The sequence below is a fragment of the Muntiacus reevesi genome, chromosome 2, assembly GCF_963930625.1.
Source record: "Muntiacus reevesi chromosome 2, mMunRee1.1, whole genome shotgun sequence".
Classification (NCBI taxonomy): domain Eukaryota; kingdom Metazoa; phylum Chordata; class Mammalia; order Artiodactyla; family Cervidae; genus Muntiacus; species Muntiacus reevesi.
In genome coordinates this window covers 267864748-267879367 of record NC_089250.1, presented here as the reverse complement: position 1 = coordinate 267879367, position 14620 = coordinate 267864748, and the positions used below count along the sequence as shown (strand labels likewise).

General features: G+C 52.4%; 1 protein-coding gene across 4 annotated transcripts; it reads left to right on the top strand.

The window, feature by feature from the left end:
* Positions 1–231: 231 nt before the first annotated feature.
* Positions 232–14468, top strand: TEAD2 (TEA domain transcription factor 2). Of its 4 annotated transcripts, none has more exons than XM_065926494.1 (13): positions 232–279; positions 2006–2243; positions 2630–2694; positions 3163–3225; positions 4356–4367; positions 4598–4705; positions 4805–4863; positions 7294–7358; positions 8399–8547; positions 11111–11284; positions 12337–12498; positions 13183–13335; positions 13847–14468. In XM_065926494.1, exons 2-13 carry the CDS (start codon positions 2012–2014, stop codon positions 13958–13960), a joined length of 1356 nt encoding a protein of 451 aa, XP_065782566.1. In that variant the 5' UTR covers positions 232–279; positions 2006–2011; the 3' UTR covers positions 13961–14468. The 4 variants fall into 4 exon arrangements, with proteins under 4 accessions (XP_065782566.1, XP_065782563.1, XP_065782565.1 ...); XM_065926491.1 differs by having other exon boundaries at positions 4598–4714; XM_065926493.1 differs by having other exon boundaries at positions 263–283; positions 4598–4714.
* Positions 14469–14620: the final 152 nt, after the last annotated feature.

The following is a 14620-nucleotide window of genomic DNA, read 5'->3' as shown; positions in this document are numbered from 1 at the left end:
CCCTCAGACCCAGGTGGCCAGACCCTCCATTCCCCTCCTCTCCCAGGGATTCAAGCATCAGATTCTCGGAATTCTCACAGGCCCCGGCTAGATTTCACCTCTCTTTGGCCAAAGCAAAAATTCTCTCCGAAACTGTCACCGTAGGATCCCCCTTCCCGCTGTCCGGCGCCGGGACCCGCCCCCCCTCCGGTCCCTCCCACTTTTCCCAAACAAAGCTCCCGGGCAACTTTCTCCCTCGCAGCCCCGCCCGGCCGCGGCTCCCCAGCCCCAGGCCGGGAGGTAGGTAGGAAGGCGCCGGCGGGAGTCGGGGATCGTGCTTTGGGGTGTGTGAGTTCGAGTGGGAAGTTACACCTTATGAGTTGAGGTGTTCGTGGGACGGTCTCTGAATTGCTTGCCGCCCTCTTTATGACCGGGGGCCGGAATTTGCGCTCTTGAGACCGAGTCTAAGTGTGGAGTTGCAACTTTCGCCAGAGTTCGGGTGTCTGTTGATGTGTCTGAGTTTGGGAGTGTGCGCCTGGGAGTGAGTAAGGGCTGGGGACGCTGGGGGGTGTGAGTGTCTGTGGAGGTGTCGGTTTCAAGTGAGAAAGGGCCTCATGCTAGTTTCTGACCGAATTGGTTTGTGCGTGTCATTTATGGACGCCTGGTCCTCCTCGTGGGGAAAAGAGGCCTCCTGGGTGGCCGAAAGGGGGCTCCGGGACTTTCTGGATCTTCATCTTGTCTCTCTGGAGGTTTGGGACCTGGGGCGGGAAATTAGGGGGAACCTTTCTGACTCGGCTCCTCCGTCCCTTTGTCTGGCCACATGGGGGAGAGCTGGGCTGGGATTTTGGCGTACGGGGGTCGTGAATGCCGCAGCGCCACTGGGCTCGGCCTGGGGTCTTTGTCTGTCTGGACCGGGGCTCCGGGGTCCGAGGGAGGAGGGGGATGGGAGTCCTGGGAAAGCCGTGGAAGACGTGGAGCTGCCAGGGAGGCGGGATCTGACTGTATTGGAAAAAGTTTCCCCCTGTTCCCGGCCTCCGGAAAGTCACTGGGAACTTGAGTTGGATCAGAGCCCACGGCGCAGGGGAGGGGAGGGGGGGGGGAGGGGGAGGGGGGGAGGGGGAGGGGGGAGGGGAGGGAAGGGGCGGGGCTGGGGGCCAGAGGGGAGGCGCCCTCGCTGGCCAGTCCCTCCCCTGATAGGGGTTGTGGGAAACTGGGGGAGGGGACGCCTGGGCCCTTTGTTCTGGCTCTCCTGATGGCAGGGCGCCCCTGCCCCCCAGTCTGTGGTTCTGTGGGTCTTTCCTGGTCTTGGCTTGAGTTTCTGCCCTGAGTCTCTGTCCTTTTCTCTCTAGGTCTCTGTGCCCCTGTCTCTGGATCTCTGGTCCCCCTCCTTCTGGGTCTCTGTTCCCTCCCTCTGGGTCTCTGTCTCCCTCTCTCTGGATTTCTGGTCCCCCTCCCTCTGGATCTCTGTCCCTCGACATTAGGTCTGTGTTCCCTGTCTCTGGATCCCTGTCCTCTCTGAGACTCTGTCTCTGGATCTGCCCTCAGCCTTCCTAGGGCCTGTGCCCCTCCTTTTCTAGCAGCTGCTGCTCACACCCTGGCACCTGTTCTTGGCATGGGACAAGAAGATCTCACCCACGTCCCCCGTCCCTGCAGCTAGGCTCTGACGCCTATCTTCTTTAAACTAGTAATCCACAGCTAAAGTTTCAGTCCTCCTGGACCCTAGGCATTGTTCTGGGGTCTTTAAGACTTCATCACAATCCAGGCTCCACTGAGAACACAGAGGAGAACCCTCTCACCCTAAGCTTCCCCAGAAATCCAGCCCCTTTTTCTCCAGGACCCAGGAATCCAGGTTCCCAGTCTCCTGCTTCCCTCAGATCCAGGAGTTCAGCCTCCAGCCCCCTCCTCCCTCAGATCCGGGTGTCCAGGTGCCCTCAGCCTCTCCCCTCAGACCCAGTGATCTGGACCTCTGTTCTGAGGTCTCTCTGGGTGGATCCGGGGAACCTTGCTGAACTCTGTGTTCCTCCAGGCCCAGATGGGGGAACCCCGGGCTGGGGCCCCCCTGGACGATGGCAGCGGCTGGACAGGAAGTGAGGAAGGAAGCGAGGAGGGCACCGGCGGCAGTGAGGGGGCGGGGGGCGACGGGGGCCCAGACGCAGAAGGTGTCTGGAGTCCAGACATCGAGCAGAGCTTCCAGGAGGCCCTGGCCATCTACCCGCCCTGTGGCCGGCGGAAAATCATCCTGTCTGATGAAGGCAAGATGTATGGTGAGTCCAGCCCTTGTTTTTGCCTTAGCCCCTACTGGTTAATAAGAATATTAAGAAACATTGGTGGAAGCTCTCATCACTGTTCACATAAAAGCACATTGTGTGCTCACGATAACTCAGGTAGGAGTTAGCATCACCGTTTGCACAGATGAGGAACCCAAAACCCAGCAAGGCTAAGTAATTTGCCTGAGGCCACACAGAGCCAGTGTGTGGCAGAACTGGGATCTGAACCCAGGCTGCCTGGCTCCAAAGCCTGCAATCATAACTCCTCTCCCGTGTAGCCGGCGGCTTGCTGTGGAAATGTTGCCTCCCTCTCCTTCCCTGGTGTCTTCTCTGTTGGGAAGTTCTGCTGAAGGTCTAACTCTCTTCCATCTTTGACTTTTCAGGTCGGAATGAACTGATTGCCCGCTACATCAAGCTAAGAACGGGAAAGACCCGAACTCGCAAACAGGTTTCAGGACTGTCTGGTGGGCTTCTGTCTGGGGTGGGCTTGTCTTCTTAGGTTCTCATCCTACTGGCAGATTCAGGTTAGAGGAGGGGCTTGTTCATGGGCTTTTGTGTCTCCTCTTGGCACCTTGGTTAGGGTGCGCTAACTGTGCCTGTTTTGGTATAGTTCTCTTAGCAATTGCATGGGAACCAGAGGGTAAGACCGAACAGAGGGCCAAAGAGAACAAGGTGTGAAAGGGAAATAAGACCTGGATTTACTGGATCTGGGGATGATTAGTAGTGTTCGTGAGAAGAGAAAGGCCTTTATGGACACATTGATTCTGAAGTGCCGAGATGGCAGGCCCATTCTGTGTATTTGTCATCTTTCGTGTTCACCAGCTTTGTGGGGGCACCTGGAGCGGGGGAGGAGGGGTAGCGGATGCAAGGCGTGAGTGGCTGTGGCCTGAATCTGCTGCTTTGTCTCTCCCTTCAGGTCTCTAGTCACATCCAGGTTTTGGCCCGAAGGAAATCGAGGGAAATCCAGTCCAAGCTCAAGGTAGAGGTCAAGGAACTGTGATGGACACCTTGAGAGGGAAGCAGGCACTCTGAGAGAGGAGGACAGGCACCAGCGAGAGGGAGGACACAGATCTGGGTGGAAGGGATGGAGACCCAGAAAGAGAAGGAGGGCAGTAGAGATGCAGAGAAAGACAGGAGTCCCAGGGTGTGGGGGCAGAGACCTGGATAGGGGGACAGAGTCACCCAGAGAGGCATACAGAGCAGGAGAGCAGAGACCCAAGGGGGGGGGTTAGTGGCCCAGCCAGGGGGTGAACGGAGACCCTGGGTAGAAAAATGTCATAGAGAGAGGGGGACTGAGATTTAGCTTAGGACAGGCAAGAAAGATGGGGTGTTGGGCTTCTCCTCTGACTGCTCCTGTCTTCCTTCCCCTCCCCTCCCTCTTCTCTCCCTGGTGTTCTCATTGCTTTTTCCCTCTGGTGCTGCGAAGATCTCCTCTTCGTCTCCTGGTTCATCTTCCCGTGTGGCCCGCCTGCACTTTCTGTGCCCAGAAATCTTCATTTCCTTTTGGAGATGTTCATATCCCTTTACTTTTTTTTTTGCATGCTCTGGATTTCCTGTTCCCTCTTGGCCCGAGATCCTCATTTTTCTTCTCTTCCAAGTTGAGGTCTTTTCTTGCTCTTCCCTAGGGCTTGGGGACCACTGCTTCCTGGTCTTTTTATACCCAGAGCTCCCCTTCCCTTTACTAAGTCTGCCACCTTCACTTCCAGTCTTTGGTCTTTTCTGGAGCTTGCTGTTCCCCCTCTGTCCTGTCTGGGCTGGGAAACCTTCAGCATCTCTTCCCTCCGGGTCTAATAGTCTCATATCCTGTGGTTTGCATATTCAGAAACCTCCACTTCCGGCTCTTTCTGAAACCTAGAAACCCTCATTTCTGTCTTATATTCTGGATGGGGGAGCCCCTTTCCCCCTCTAGGCTTGGCCTTCTTTATTTCTAGTTCCATATTCATCCTTTGTTCCCCCTTCTTCCCTTTAGTCAGCTCAGGGTGGCTGAGCTGTAGGGGCTGGGAGGGCAGGAAGGTGTGGGGGGGTGGTGTGGTGGGAGGAGTCCAGGTCTCATTTCCTAAATTATGTTTTCTTTCCTTCTTTGGCGCCCTCACCCACCCCCATGGGCAGGCCCTGAATGTGGTAAGTCCCCCAGCCCATCCTCCCACTCGCTCCCTTACCCGGACAGACATTCCTGAGGAGGCCAGGAGGGGCAGGGGGCTGGAGTGAGAGGGACCTGAACCCGCCCCCAGTGCTTTGTCTTGACTCCCCAACTCTGCATCTCCTCAGGCTTGCCCTGCCTTGTCCTTGTCCCACCCTTCCTGTATCCACTGGGACTCCCCATTAACATGGGCCTCCAACTTCTCCTCCAGGACCAGGTTTCCAAGGACAAGGCTTTCCAGACAATGGCCACCATGTCCTCTGCCCAGCTCATCTCAGCACCTTCCCTGCAGGCCAAACTGGGTCCCACCGGTCCTCAGGTGGCCTGGGTGGGCATTGTGGGGTTCAGGGCTGGAGGGATGGGATTGCAATTTCAACAGGAAATTGATTGACACCACCCTTCTTTGTCTCTTCTACAGACCCCGGAGCTTTTCCAGTTTTGGTCGGGGAGTTCTGGGCCCCCCTGGAATGTTCCTGAGTAAGTTCTTTCTATTCCAGCTCAGCACCTGCTCCCCCTCCCCCTCCAACCCTCTCCTCTCTCTCCACCCAAACCTTTCTTACTCCAACTTCCAGCTCCCAACTTCCTTGTGAACATAGACTCTGGAGTCAGGCTGTCTGGATTTGGATCCCAGGGAGGAGGTTGGGGCAGTGGTCTGAAGAAGAGGAGCTGGTCTGAGCAGGGACAGAGAGACAGGAGGAGGAGAAATGAGGCTGGGGCCTGCTGGGCTGAGAAGGAGGGAGGAGGCAAGGACAGTGCTTGGGGTCTGGCTGGTGACTGGGGTAGGTGGGACCATCCAGAGATGTGCAGCCTGGGGGAGGAGTGGGTTTGGGGTGGAAATGAGCTCAGTGTGGGATTTGATGAATGTGAGAGTCCCTGTAGGATGTCCATGGTGGGTAATGACCTCCCAGAGAGATTGTCTGAGTCCCAGAGCTCATGGGCAAGGCAGTAGTTATAGGTGCAAAGTGTTGGGAACCTCTGTAGGTCCAGAGGAATGAGTGGAGCCCCAGAGGCTCATGGGAAAGCTCATTCTCATCCCATAAAGGTGGTTCTTGGGCCTGAGAGTAGAGCAGGGATCTTTATCTTCTCTCAGAGTCGGAAGGAAGGAAATGGGCCCCTTTTCATCTCTGAGAGCCCTGAGGGTGACAGGATATGCTTTTAGTCTTGTTGTTCGTTGTTCAGTTGTTTAGTTGTGTCCAACACTTTGCAACCCTATGGACTGCAGCACGCAAGGCCTCCCTGTCCGTCAGTCTAGAAGACTAGAAATGGGCCACAGAGGCTCATGAGAAATGGAGTCTTCAGCCCAGAGAGGGGGCAGTGGATCCAGGCTAGGTGGGTATTGGTGGAGCACTGTGGCCTCAGGATGGTGAGGAAGGAGCATGGTGAGTGTTACCAGGGAAAGACAGGCTGTGGGATCCAGGCTGGGAGAGAAGAAAGTTCACTGGGGAGCTGCTGCTGTGTGTGGGCACAGAAAATTGTCTGAACAAGTCTCTGGGGGCCAAAGAAACCACAGGTTTGCAGGGGAAAAGGTTGGGCTGGAAAGAGAGGTGGTTCAGCAAGCTTTGCACTGGGTACCGGGATCCCATCTTTATGGAGTTGACAGTCAAATGCGGGACAGTGAATGTTAATTAAATCATCACCTATGTAAACATAAAATTGAAGTGTGATCCATATGCCAGTTTTCTTCTTTCAGTATTATGTTTTTCAGAATGTCTATTAAAAAAAATTTTTTTTAATTGAAGTATAGTCGATTTACAATGTTAGTTTCGGGTATATAGCAAAGTTATCAGTTACACATATATATACATTCTTTTTCATATTATTTGCCATTATGGTCTATCAGAGGATATTGAAAATAGTTCCCTGTGCTATGCAGTAGGACCTTGTTGTTTATCCATCCTATATATAATAGTTTCTATCTGCTAATCTGTTCCCTGGGTCTGTGACTGCTTGTGTTTTGTAGATAAGTTCATTTGAGTAATATTTTAGATTCCACATGTAAGTGATATAATATAGCATTTGTCTTTCTCTGTCTGACTTACTTCACTTAGTCTGATCATCTCTAGGTCTATCCATGTGGCTGCAAATGGCATTATTTCATTCTTTTTTTGTGACTGAGTAGTATTCCACTCTATATATGTACCACATTTTCTTTGCCCATTCATCTGTTGATGGACACATAGGTTGCTTCCATGTTTGGCTATTGTGAGTTGGACAGCACTGTTTTAGATTCTCTTGTTCTGCTCCCTTACCCTGAACTTTGGCCTGATGTCCCACTGGTCTTTTTCTCCCCACCTTCCTGAGCCTTTAGCCTCCTCTTTTTCCAAGTTTCCTATGTTTTGTTTTCTTCCCACCTCTTGAGACCCCATTTGTGTTCTCTTTCTGCCTCTTTGTGAGAGATACCAGAATATCCTCTAGACTAGGGGTCCCCAAGTTCCAGGATCTAATACCTAATGATCTGAGGTGGAGTTGATATAATAATAATAGAAATAAAGCACACAATAAATGTAATGCACTCTAATCATCCAGAAAAACTGTTCCCCCCTGCCCCCACCTCTGGGCTGGAGAAAAACTGTCTTCTGTGAAACTGGCCCCTGGTGCCAGAAAAGTTGGGGGCCCCTTAAGATCACAGGCTTTGTGGTGGGGGCTGATCTGGGTTTGAACCTAGGTTCCGCCATACCAGTTGTGTGACTTTGGGCAGGTCAGTTGACCCCATTTGTCTCAGTTTCCTCCTATGCAAAATGAGAAGAGCAATCATCACACCTACCTTGATGGGCTATGAGTCTTCAAGGAAATGGTGCCCATAATGTGCTTACACAGGGTCTGGCTTGCCATGGTCCCTCAGTAATTGATAGCTGGTATGATTGGCATCTTTCCTTTTGCTGACCCCCAGCTTCCTTTCTCCCTCAGTGTGAAGCCATTCTCGCAGACACCGTTCTCCTTGTCACTGACTCCTCCATCTGCTGACCTCCCAGGTAAGAGCCTTTTCTCCACCCTCCCTCGTTTTCCCCTCTCTTCTCAGCTCCAGCTGCTTTTCCTTCTACCCTCCATGAATTAGGGGATACCATCTTATTGAGATCTAGCTCTGAGGCAGGGCCTGTGGGAGTGTGGAAAGATGTGCCAGAATTTGTAGTGGTTGAGATCCTCGCTTCTGTAGCCAGATCTACTGGGTTTATGTTTGTTCACTTGCTAACCTGAAGGATATCAGGGACATTGATATATTAATCAAGATTCTTTCAGCTGCAAGTGATAAAAATCCAAATCAAGCTAGATGACCAAAAAAAGAAAAAAACAAAAAGGAGAGATTCTATTGGTTCAGGTAACTGATATTTCAGGAGTTAGGGGTTCAGGCTGGATACAGGAGCTCAAATGGTAGCAACAGGAGTTGCTTGGTTCTGCTTTCCTCTGTGGTGGCTTCATTCTCTGGCAGGCTGTGTCCACCTGATACCAAAGATAACTTCCAGAAGTCCATGCTGGGTGGTCTTAAGAACTCATATCAGTGAAAGAACTCTCAGGTTTCACAGATTCATCAAGTGGGAATGCTTTTGGCTCCAAGTTACAGAATATCCAAATTAATAGTGCCTTAAATAGTAAAGGCTTTATGATTCCACATAACAAAAAGTCTGGAGGTGGACTGCTCCTATGCTGGTTCAGCAGCTCAGCAATACCAGGACTGGCATCTCTCTAGTGGCCTCTGTCTTATCCCAAGATGGCTGTTGTGACTCCAGGCATCACAGCCCAAGGAGGATTTCGCTAGAGCCAAACGCTCTCTCCTTCCAAAGTTCTGTCTTTTTCATTCAGGAAGAAACTCCTTCCCAGAAGCCCCCCAGCAGATTTTCCATAACGTCTCATTGGTTAGGACTGTGTCACATGGCCACCTCTAGCTGCAAGGGAGGTTGGGAAAGTGAGTATTTAGCTTTTTCAGCTTCTAAGAGGAGGCAGGCAAGAGAGAACAGTGTTTGACAGAGTCAATCAATGTTAGCAATTTTCATTGTTTGTTCTTCTCTCTTTCTAGGGTACGAGCCCCCCCAAGCCCTCTCACCTCCCGCTTTGCCCCCACCTGCCCCATCACCCCCAGCCTGGCAGGCTCGGGCTCTGGGCACTGCTCGGTTGCAGCTGGTGGAGTTCTCGGCCTTTGTGGAACCGCCAGATGCAGCTGACTCTGTGAGTGCAATTTTGGGATAGTCACGGGAGGGTTTTGGAATGAAGAGGGTTCTAGCAAGGGGAAGCATAAAGCAGTGGTTCTCCAATTTTAGCATGTATCAGAATAACATGGAGAGCTTGTTAAAACATAGTTTGCTAGGTCCACTCCTAGAATTTCTGATTCAGTTGATCTGGTGTAGGATCTGAGATTTTGCATTTCTAACAAGCTACCAGGTGATGTTGCCACTGCTGGTCTAGGGACCACACTTTGAGAACTACTAGAATAAAGGAACTAGAAGGTCATGGGGTCATGGGTTGGGAAAGCCAGAGAAATTCTTCAGGACGTCGCTCATTCATTAAGTAAACATTTTTGAGTGCCAACTGTGCACTAGGCTTTGTGGTGGATACTGGGAACCTGGGGAAGAAAATATGTTTCTAGGTGTGAGCTTTCCTGGCTTAGGATCGAGACAGGTGCCATAACAGCCCAAGTGGACTGAATGTTAGAAGTAATAACTCCCAACCCTCAGGGGTTGAACATCATAGAAGTTTCTCACTCATTAACATTTCAATATGGCTGGTCGTTAGGAGCCTTCCACAGAATGATTTGGGAAATCCAGGCTTCTTCCATTTTGTGGTTCTGCCATTTTCTAGGACTCTAGAAGATGCTGCTGGATGCTCTGCATCTGGCTGGCAGATGGTGGAAGGGAGAGAGTCAAGAACTATGCAAGTTTTATGAGTCTGAGTTGGATGTGGCAACTGTCAGGTCTGCTCACATCCCATTGGCCAGAACTTAGTCACATGGTCACACCTAACTGCAAAGGAGCCTGGGAAGTGTAGTTTAGTGGTGGGAAAAGGAAATGGGGTTTGTGAACACAGCAGTATCTGCCACAGCGATCTAAACACCAGTTTCTGTATATCCTGGTCCTGGTAAAACCCAAGTCAGATCAGGTTAAAACCCTCCCGTCTCACTTGGAGCAAAAGCTAGCATCCTTTCAGTTGCCTACAAGGCTCTGGGTGGTCTGACCCCCATTCCTGTTCTGATCTTACCTCCTATCCTCTCACCTTTGTTTACTCTGGTCTGGCCATACTGACCTCCATGCCCTTTCTGAAACATGCCAGACCCCCTCCTGGTTCAGAGCCTTTGCACCTGGATGTGCTTTTCCCAAATATCCCCATTCTCTCCTTCGACCCATTCATTGCTTTGCTTGATTATCTTTTCAGATGGGCTTTCCCAAGCCACTTTATGGAAATGCCAGCTACCATCACTCTTCCCCCCATCCCGGTGCTTTATTTTTTCATAGCATACATCACTCTCTGAAGGTTCTATCATCTATGGAAAGATTTAAAAATTTTCCTGTTTCTGCCAGTAGCTCCCTGAGGTCAGAGACTTTGCCTTGTAGCCCTGGGACCCAGAATAGTGCCTTGCACACCATAGATCTTTTGATAGACGTCAAATATGTGCTGGGATAGGGGAAGCTCATGTTTTTCTGAGTGTACAGAGGAATCATATCTGGGGAGTGAGTGAAGAGATCCCTGAGATGACAACATTTGAGTTGGGTTTTGAGGGTTATATAGTAGTTTGCCATATGCAGAACTGGATGCTTCAGACACAGAGATAGAAACAGCATGAAGTTTTCAGCAAAACAAATAATCGAATATGGGGGGAGCTGGTTCTGGAAAAGCTGGCATTCCCAAGCTGAGTGAGGGACCCAGGCTTTGTGTAGAGGGTGATGGGGAACCATGGGAAAGGGAGGGTAGAGAGATGCCATCTGATTGTGATCCAGGGAGGCTTCCAGGAAAAGGCAGATTTGGATGGACTTGAGCCTGGGAAGATCAGAGGGGGGATTAGTTCTGGAAAAGAAGAAGGGGAATATTTTCAGGGTATGAACAGAAGTGATAAGAATAGAAACAGAGGGACTTCCCTGGTGGTCCACTGGTGAAGAGTCTACGCTCCCAGTGCAGGGTTTGATCCTTGGTCAGGGAACTAGACCCCACATGCCACAACTAAAGATCCCACATGCCATAGCAAAGATTGAGGATCCCACACCATATGACAACTAAGACCTGATGCAGCCAAATTAAAAAAAAAAAAAAAAAAAGGAACAGATAGGAAGTCCTGATGTGGGCTGTGTGGATTCCCATCCATCCATCCACGAAAACTTTTTTAATACAGGGTCATGTTGGGGGGGTGTGGGCTTTGTCCTGGGAGGCACTGAGGAGCCATGGGAGATTAAGAGCAGGGTTGGTCAGCTCTGAAGCCATGTGAGTGATGAACTGGAGAGGAGAGATTGGAGGCTGGGAGGCCAAGGAGAAGGCTGGGGTGAGGGTGGGAGAGGACAGAGCCGTGGGGATGGGGATCAGGGGACAGGGCAGAGAACTGGGCACTACGGACAGGGCTTGGGGACTGAGGGAATGTGGGAGTAAAAGGGCAGCAGGGAGTGGGGACAGTGCCTGAGAGCTGGGCCCTGTGGAACAGTTAGCAAGAGCTATGGCAGATGGTGACGGAGTGAGGGATGGGGTTGGGCAGTGAGGACTGGGAGTCCAGCCCGTCTCCCACGCCTTACTCCTGGCCGTCCCTCCTCAGTACCAGAGGCACCTGTTTGTACACATCAGCCAGCACTGCCCCAGCCCTGGAGCGCCCCCCCTTGAGAGTGTGGACGTCCGGCAGATCTACGACAAATTCCCCGAGAAAAAGGGTGGTCTGCGGGAGCTGTATGATCGTGGGCCCCCCCATGCCTTCTTCCTGGTCAAGTTCTGGGTGAGTTCTGCCACCAAAAACAAAAGGGCTCATAAATCACGTGGCCTTCCAGCTCAGGCCACTGGCTCTAACAGAGACAGTCTCGGGACCTGCCCAAGTCAGCCTGGGCCTTACCAGTTCTCGTAGCTCCCAGTGTCAGCTCCCTTAGCAGCAAGGAAAAGGAAGGAGTTTTACCCACAGGGCGGGATGGATGGGACCAGTGCAGGTGTGGGGACCTCCATCCTCCGAAGACTCCACTAGACTTTGCCACACCCAGTCGTGTGACTGATATGGCCCTGGGGGTTGGCTTGCAGCATTTCAGATTTGCCTATGTCCCACCTGACCACACCAAGCTTCTTGCTAAGGAATGGCCCCAGCCCCCTAGCAAACGAATCCTGGAGTGTTTGGTTTCTAAAGAGAGGATGAGGCTTTGCTGGGTTCCACCAGGCCCTGTTGCTAAGAATGTCTGGCCTTGGGACTTCCCTGGCGGTCCGTCGGTTGAGACTCCGCACTTCCACTGCAGGGGGTGAGGGTTTGATCCCTGGGCTGTTGTCCACTTGGCCACTGGGATTATGACGGGATCTGACCTCTGAGAATTGGCTGAAAGGGCCTGGGAGAGTTTTCCAGAGAGGAGTCGGGCTTCCCCAGACCTCACCAGGCCCTGCTGCTAGGGAGTAGGTGCTTGTCTTAGCAACCAGGGTCATGAAGGGCCTTGAGGGAGAGCCTCTGGTTGCTAGGGAATAGCTACCTCCTTAGTAACCAGGCTCTTGAAAGGGGCTGACCTCCTGAGTTGGAGGTTTCCGGAAAAAAACTTGAATTCCAGGGCCTCTTTAATGGGGAAGTTACCAGGGAGAAAGGGTCAGGGCCATTGGGGGACCCAACTGCTGGAAGGAAGGGTGGGTTTTTTTTTTCCCAGAAACTGGAGAGGTGGGGACTTTGTTAAGGAAGAGAGATGGGTGACTGCAAAGCAATGGGCGCCACCAGGCTGTGGAGCAGACTTCCCACTTGAGAAGAGTTCCCACTGTTTATAAGGGCCATCCCTTCCAATTTGCCTGTACCTCCCCATCCCCCAGGCGGACTTGAACTGGGGCCCGAGTGGTGAGGAGGTGGGGGCCGGCGGCAGCAGCGGTGGCTTCTATGGGGTGAGCAGCCAGTACGAGAGCCTGGAACACATGACCCTCACCTGTTCCTCCAAGGTCTGCTCCTTCGGCAAGCAGGTGGTGGAGAAGGTGGAGGTGAGGCTGGAGGGGTGGAGCTCTGGGTGAGTAAGCACCCAGCCACCTGTTACTCGGGAGGGCGCAGACTCAATGGACCAGGAGCCACAACAGCTCAGGCCTTTGGGGGTTTGCATGGTGGGGTGGGGGTACCCTAGCCTCTTTCACACAGGGGCTTAGAGCTAATCTGGAGTTCCAAAGATACCTATGGGGTCACTTTGAGGGTTTAAGGTTACTGTGTGGTACAGAGATTTACTGTTACTAAGATTCAGAAGCTTCTTGTGGATATGGAAGAATCCTCAGGGCGAGGCGGTTAGGGGTCACACCTAGGGGTTGCTGAGGTCTTGAGGGGTCTCAAGTACAGAGGTCATACAGGCTCTGGAGAGCTCATGGAGGGCGTCTCTGGAGGGTTTGAGTGTATCTGAGGACCTGGAGATCACATGAGTTCAGAGGTCTTTGAGGGTTCAGAGGACAACTCTGAGAGGCTGGAGGGGTCCTTGGTTGCAGGCTCAGTAATCCTGAATGGGGTACCTGAGGGTTCAGGCTTTTTCATCTTTGGTCACTGCGGATGGGGCACTGGAGAGAAGATGGCAGTGAGGAGTGGGTGTGGCATTGGAGAAGAGGCACAGAGTGGATTCGGACTCTGGGGGTGAACCCCTGTGTCTCTGAGTCACTGTCCTTCCTACTTCCCAACCCCTGGTTCAGACGGAGCGTGCCCAGCTGGAGGACGGAAGGTTCGTGTACCGCCTGCTGCGCTCACCCATGTGCGAGTACCTGGTGAATTTTCTGCACAAATTGCGGCAGCTGCCCGAGCGTTATATGATGAACAGTGTCCTGGAGAACTTCACCATCCTCCAGGTGATGCGCTGGTGACCGGCCTGAGCAGGGCCCCTATGTGGAGGGGAGTGCCCACGACTGACCCTCAGCCTGTGAAACTGACACAGGGGGCACCTCGTGCTTGACCGTTCGCTTAGGGGACCCCTTTACCCAGGAAACTGATACGGTGGGGGTTCCACAGCATTCTCATAAGAGGAAAACTGACCTGAAGGACGCCCCACAGTGGATCTTCAGCTTAGGGGACCCCCCTTCACAGGGAACCTAACTTTAGCCCATGGAGCATGTTATGTATGGTAGGATGCTCTTTAACTCTGGGGAGTGTGATGACCCTGTGACTTGATACACCATCTGATATGAGGCCTCTCCCTGCGGACCCTCAGACCTAGAGCCTGGCATGTTGGGCATCCCGTCGACCTGGGGGAACATGACATGGTGGGGACCCCTTATTCCATGGCATCTTGGTTGGGGGGTCCACAGTGTTCCCTGCCCTCTGTTCCAAGCACAAACCCCTTTCTCCTGGCCTCCTTGACAGGTGGTGACAAACAGAGACACCCAGGAACTGTTGCTCTGCACCGCCTACGTCTTTGAAGTCTCCACCAGTGAGCGGGGGGCCCAGCACCACATTTATCGCCTGGTCAGGGACTGAAGGGGGACCCCAAAAGTGGCTCACCCTCCAGAATACCCTCTCCTCCCAGGCAGGACCTCCAGCTTTCCCCGTGCTTCTAATGTGGGGTGGGGACTTCTCCCTGTTAGGACTGTAAAAGTTGGGTGGTGAGTGGAATGGGCTGGGACTGAGAGGGGAAGATGGATCCTGATCTTGGAACCTCACAGGGGTGTCTGAAAGGACAGATCACCCCAGAGCATTGGGCACTGAGGACGGGAGTGAGAGAATCCCCGGGATAGCACTGGTTTCTGTCTCTGACAGGTGCCCTCCCTTTTCTTTGTTCTGGATGTTTTGGAGGGCCCGCAGTGACACATGGGCTCGTCCCTCTGTTTTTCCACATCTCCCTCTTCTCAATCTCCCTCCTCTTACCACCTCCATCTGGGGAACCCTGATATCAAATATTGAAGGTTAACCTTTTCTGTGCAGGGGCAGAGTCAGGTGGCCCTGGAAATATATTATTATTTTTTTTAATATAACGAGATATTTATAAGTGGGTGTTAGGGTCGTGACTTTTTCTCAGCTGGGCAAGCAGCCTTTTAATCTCATGCCCTCTTCTAAATGTGCCGTGGGGCTAGATTGTGTTGCCTCCCTCTCCTCCCCACCCCCCCTCAAATGTGTTGGTTTGTGTTTTGACAGAGGATA

Bases quoted from the DNA above. Each gene is read 5' to 3' on its own strand.
- TEAD2 (XM_065926491.1), top strand. From the start codon at position 2,012: ATGGGGGAACCCCGGGCTGGGGCCCCCCTGGACGATGGCAGCGGCTGG. The intron at 2,244-2,629 runs GTGAGTCCAGCC...TTGACTTTTCAG, and splicing joins TGATGAAGGCAAGATGTATG to GTCGGAATGAACTGATTGCC. The intron at 7,359-8,398 runs GTAAGAGCCTTT...CTCTCTTTCTAG, and splicing joins TCCATCTGCTGACCTCCCAG to GGTACGAGCCCCCCCAAGCC.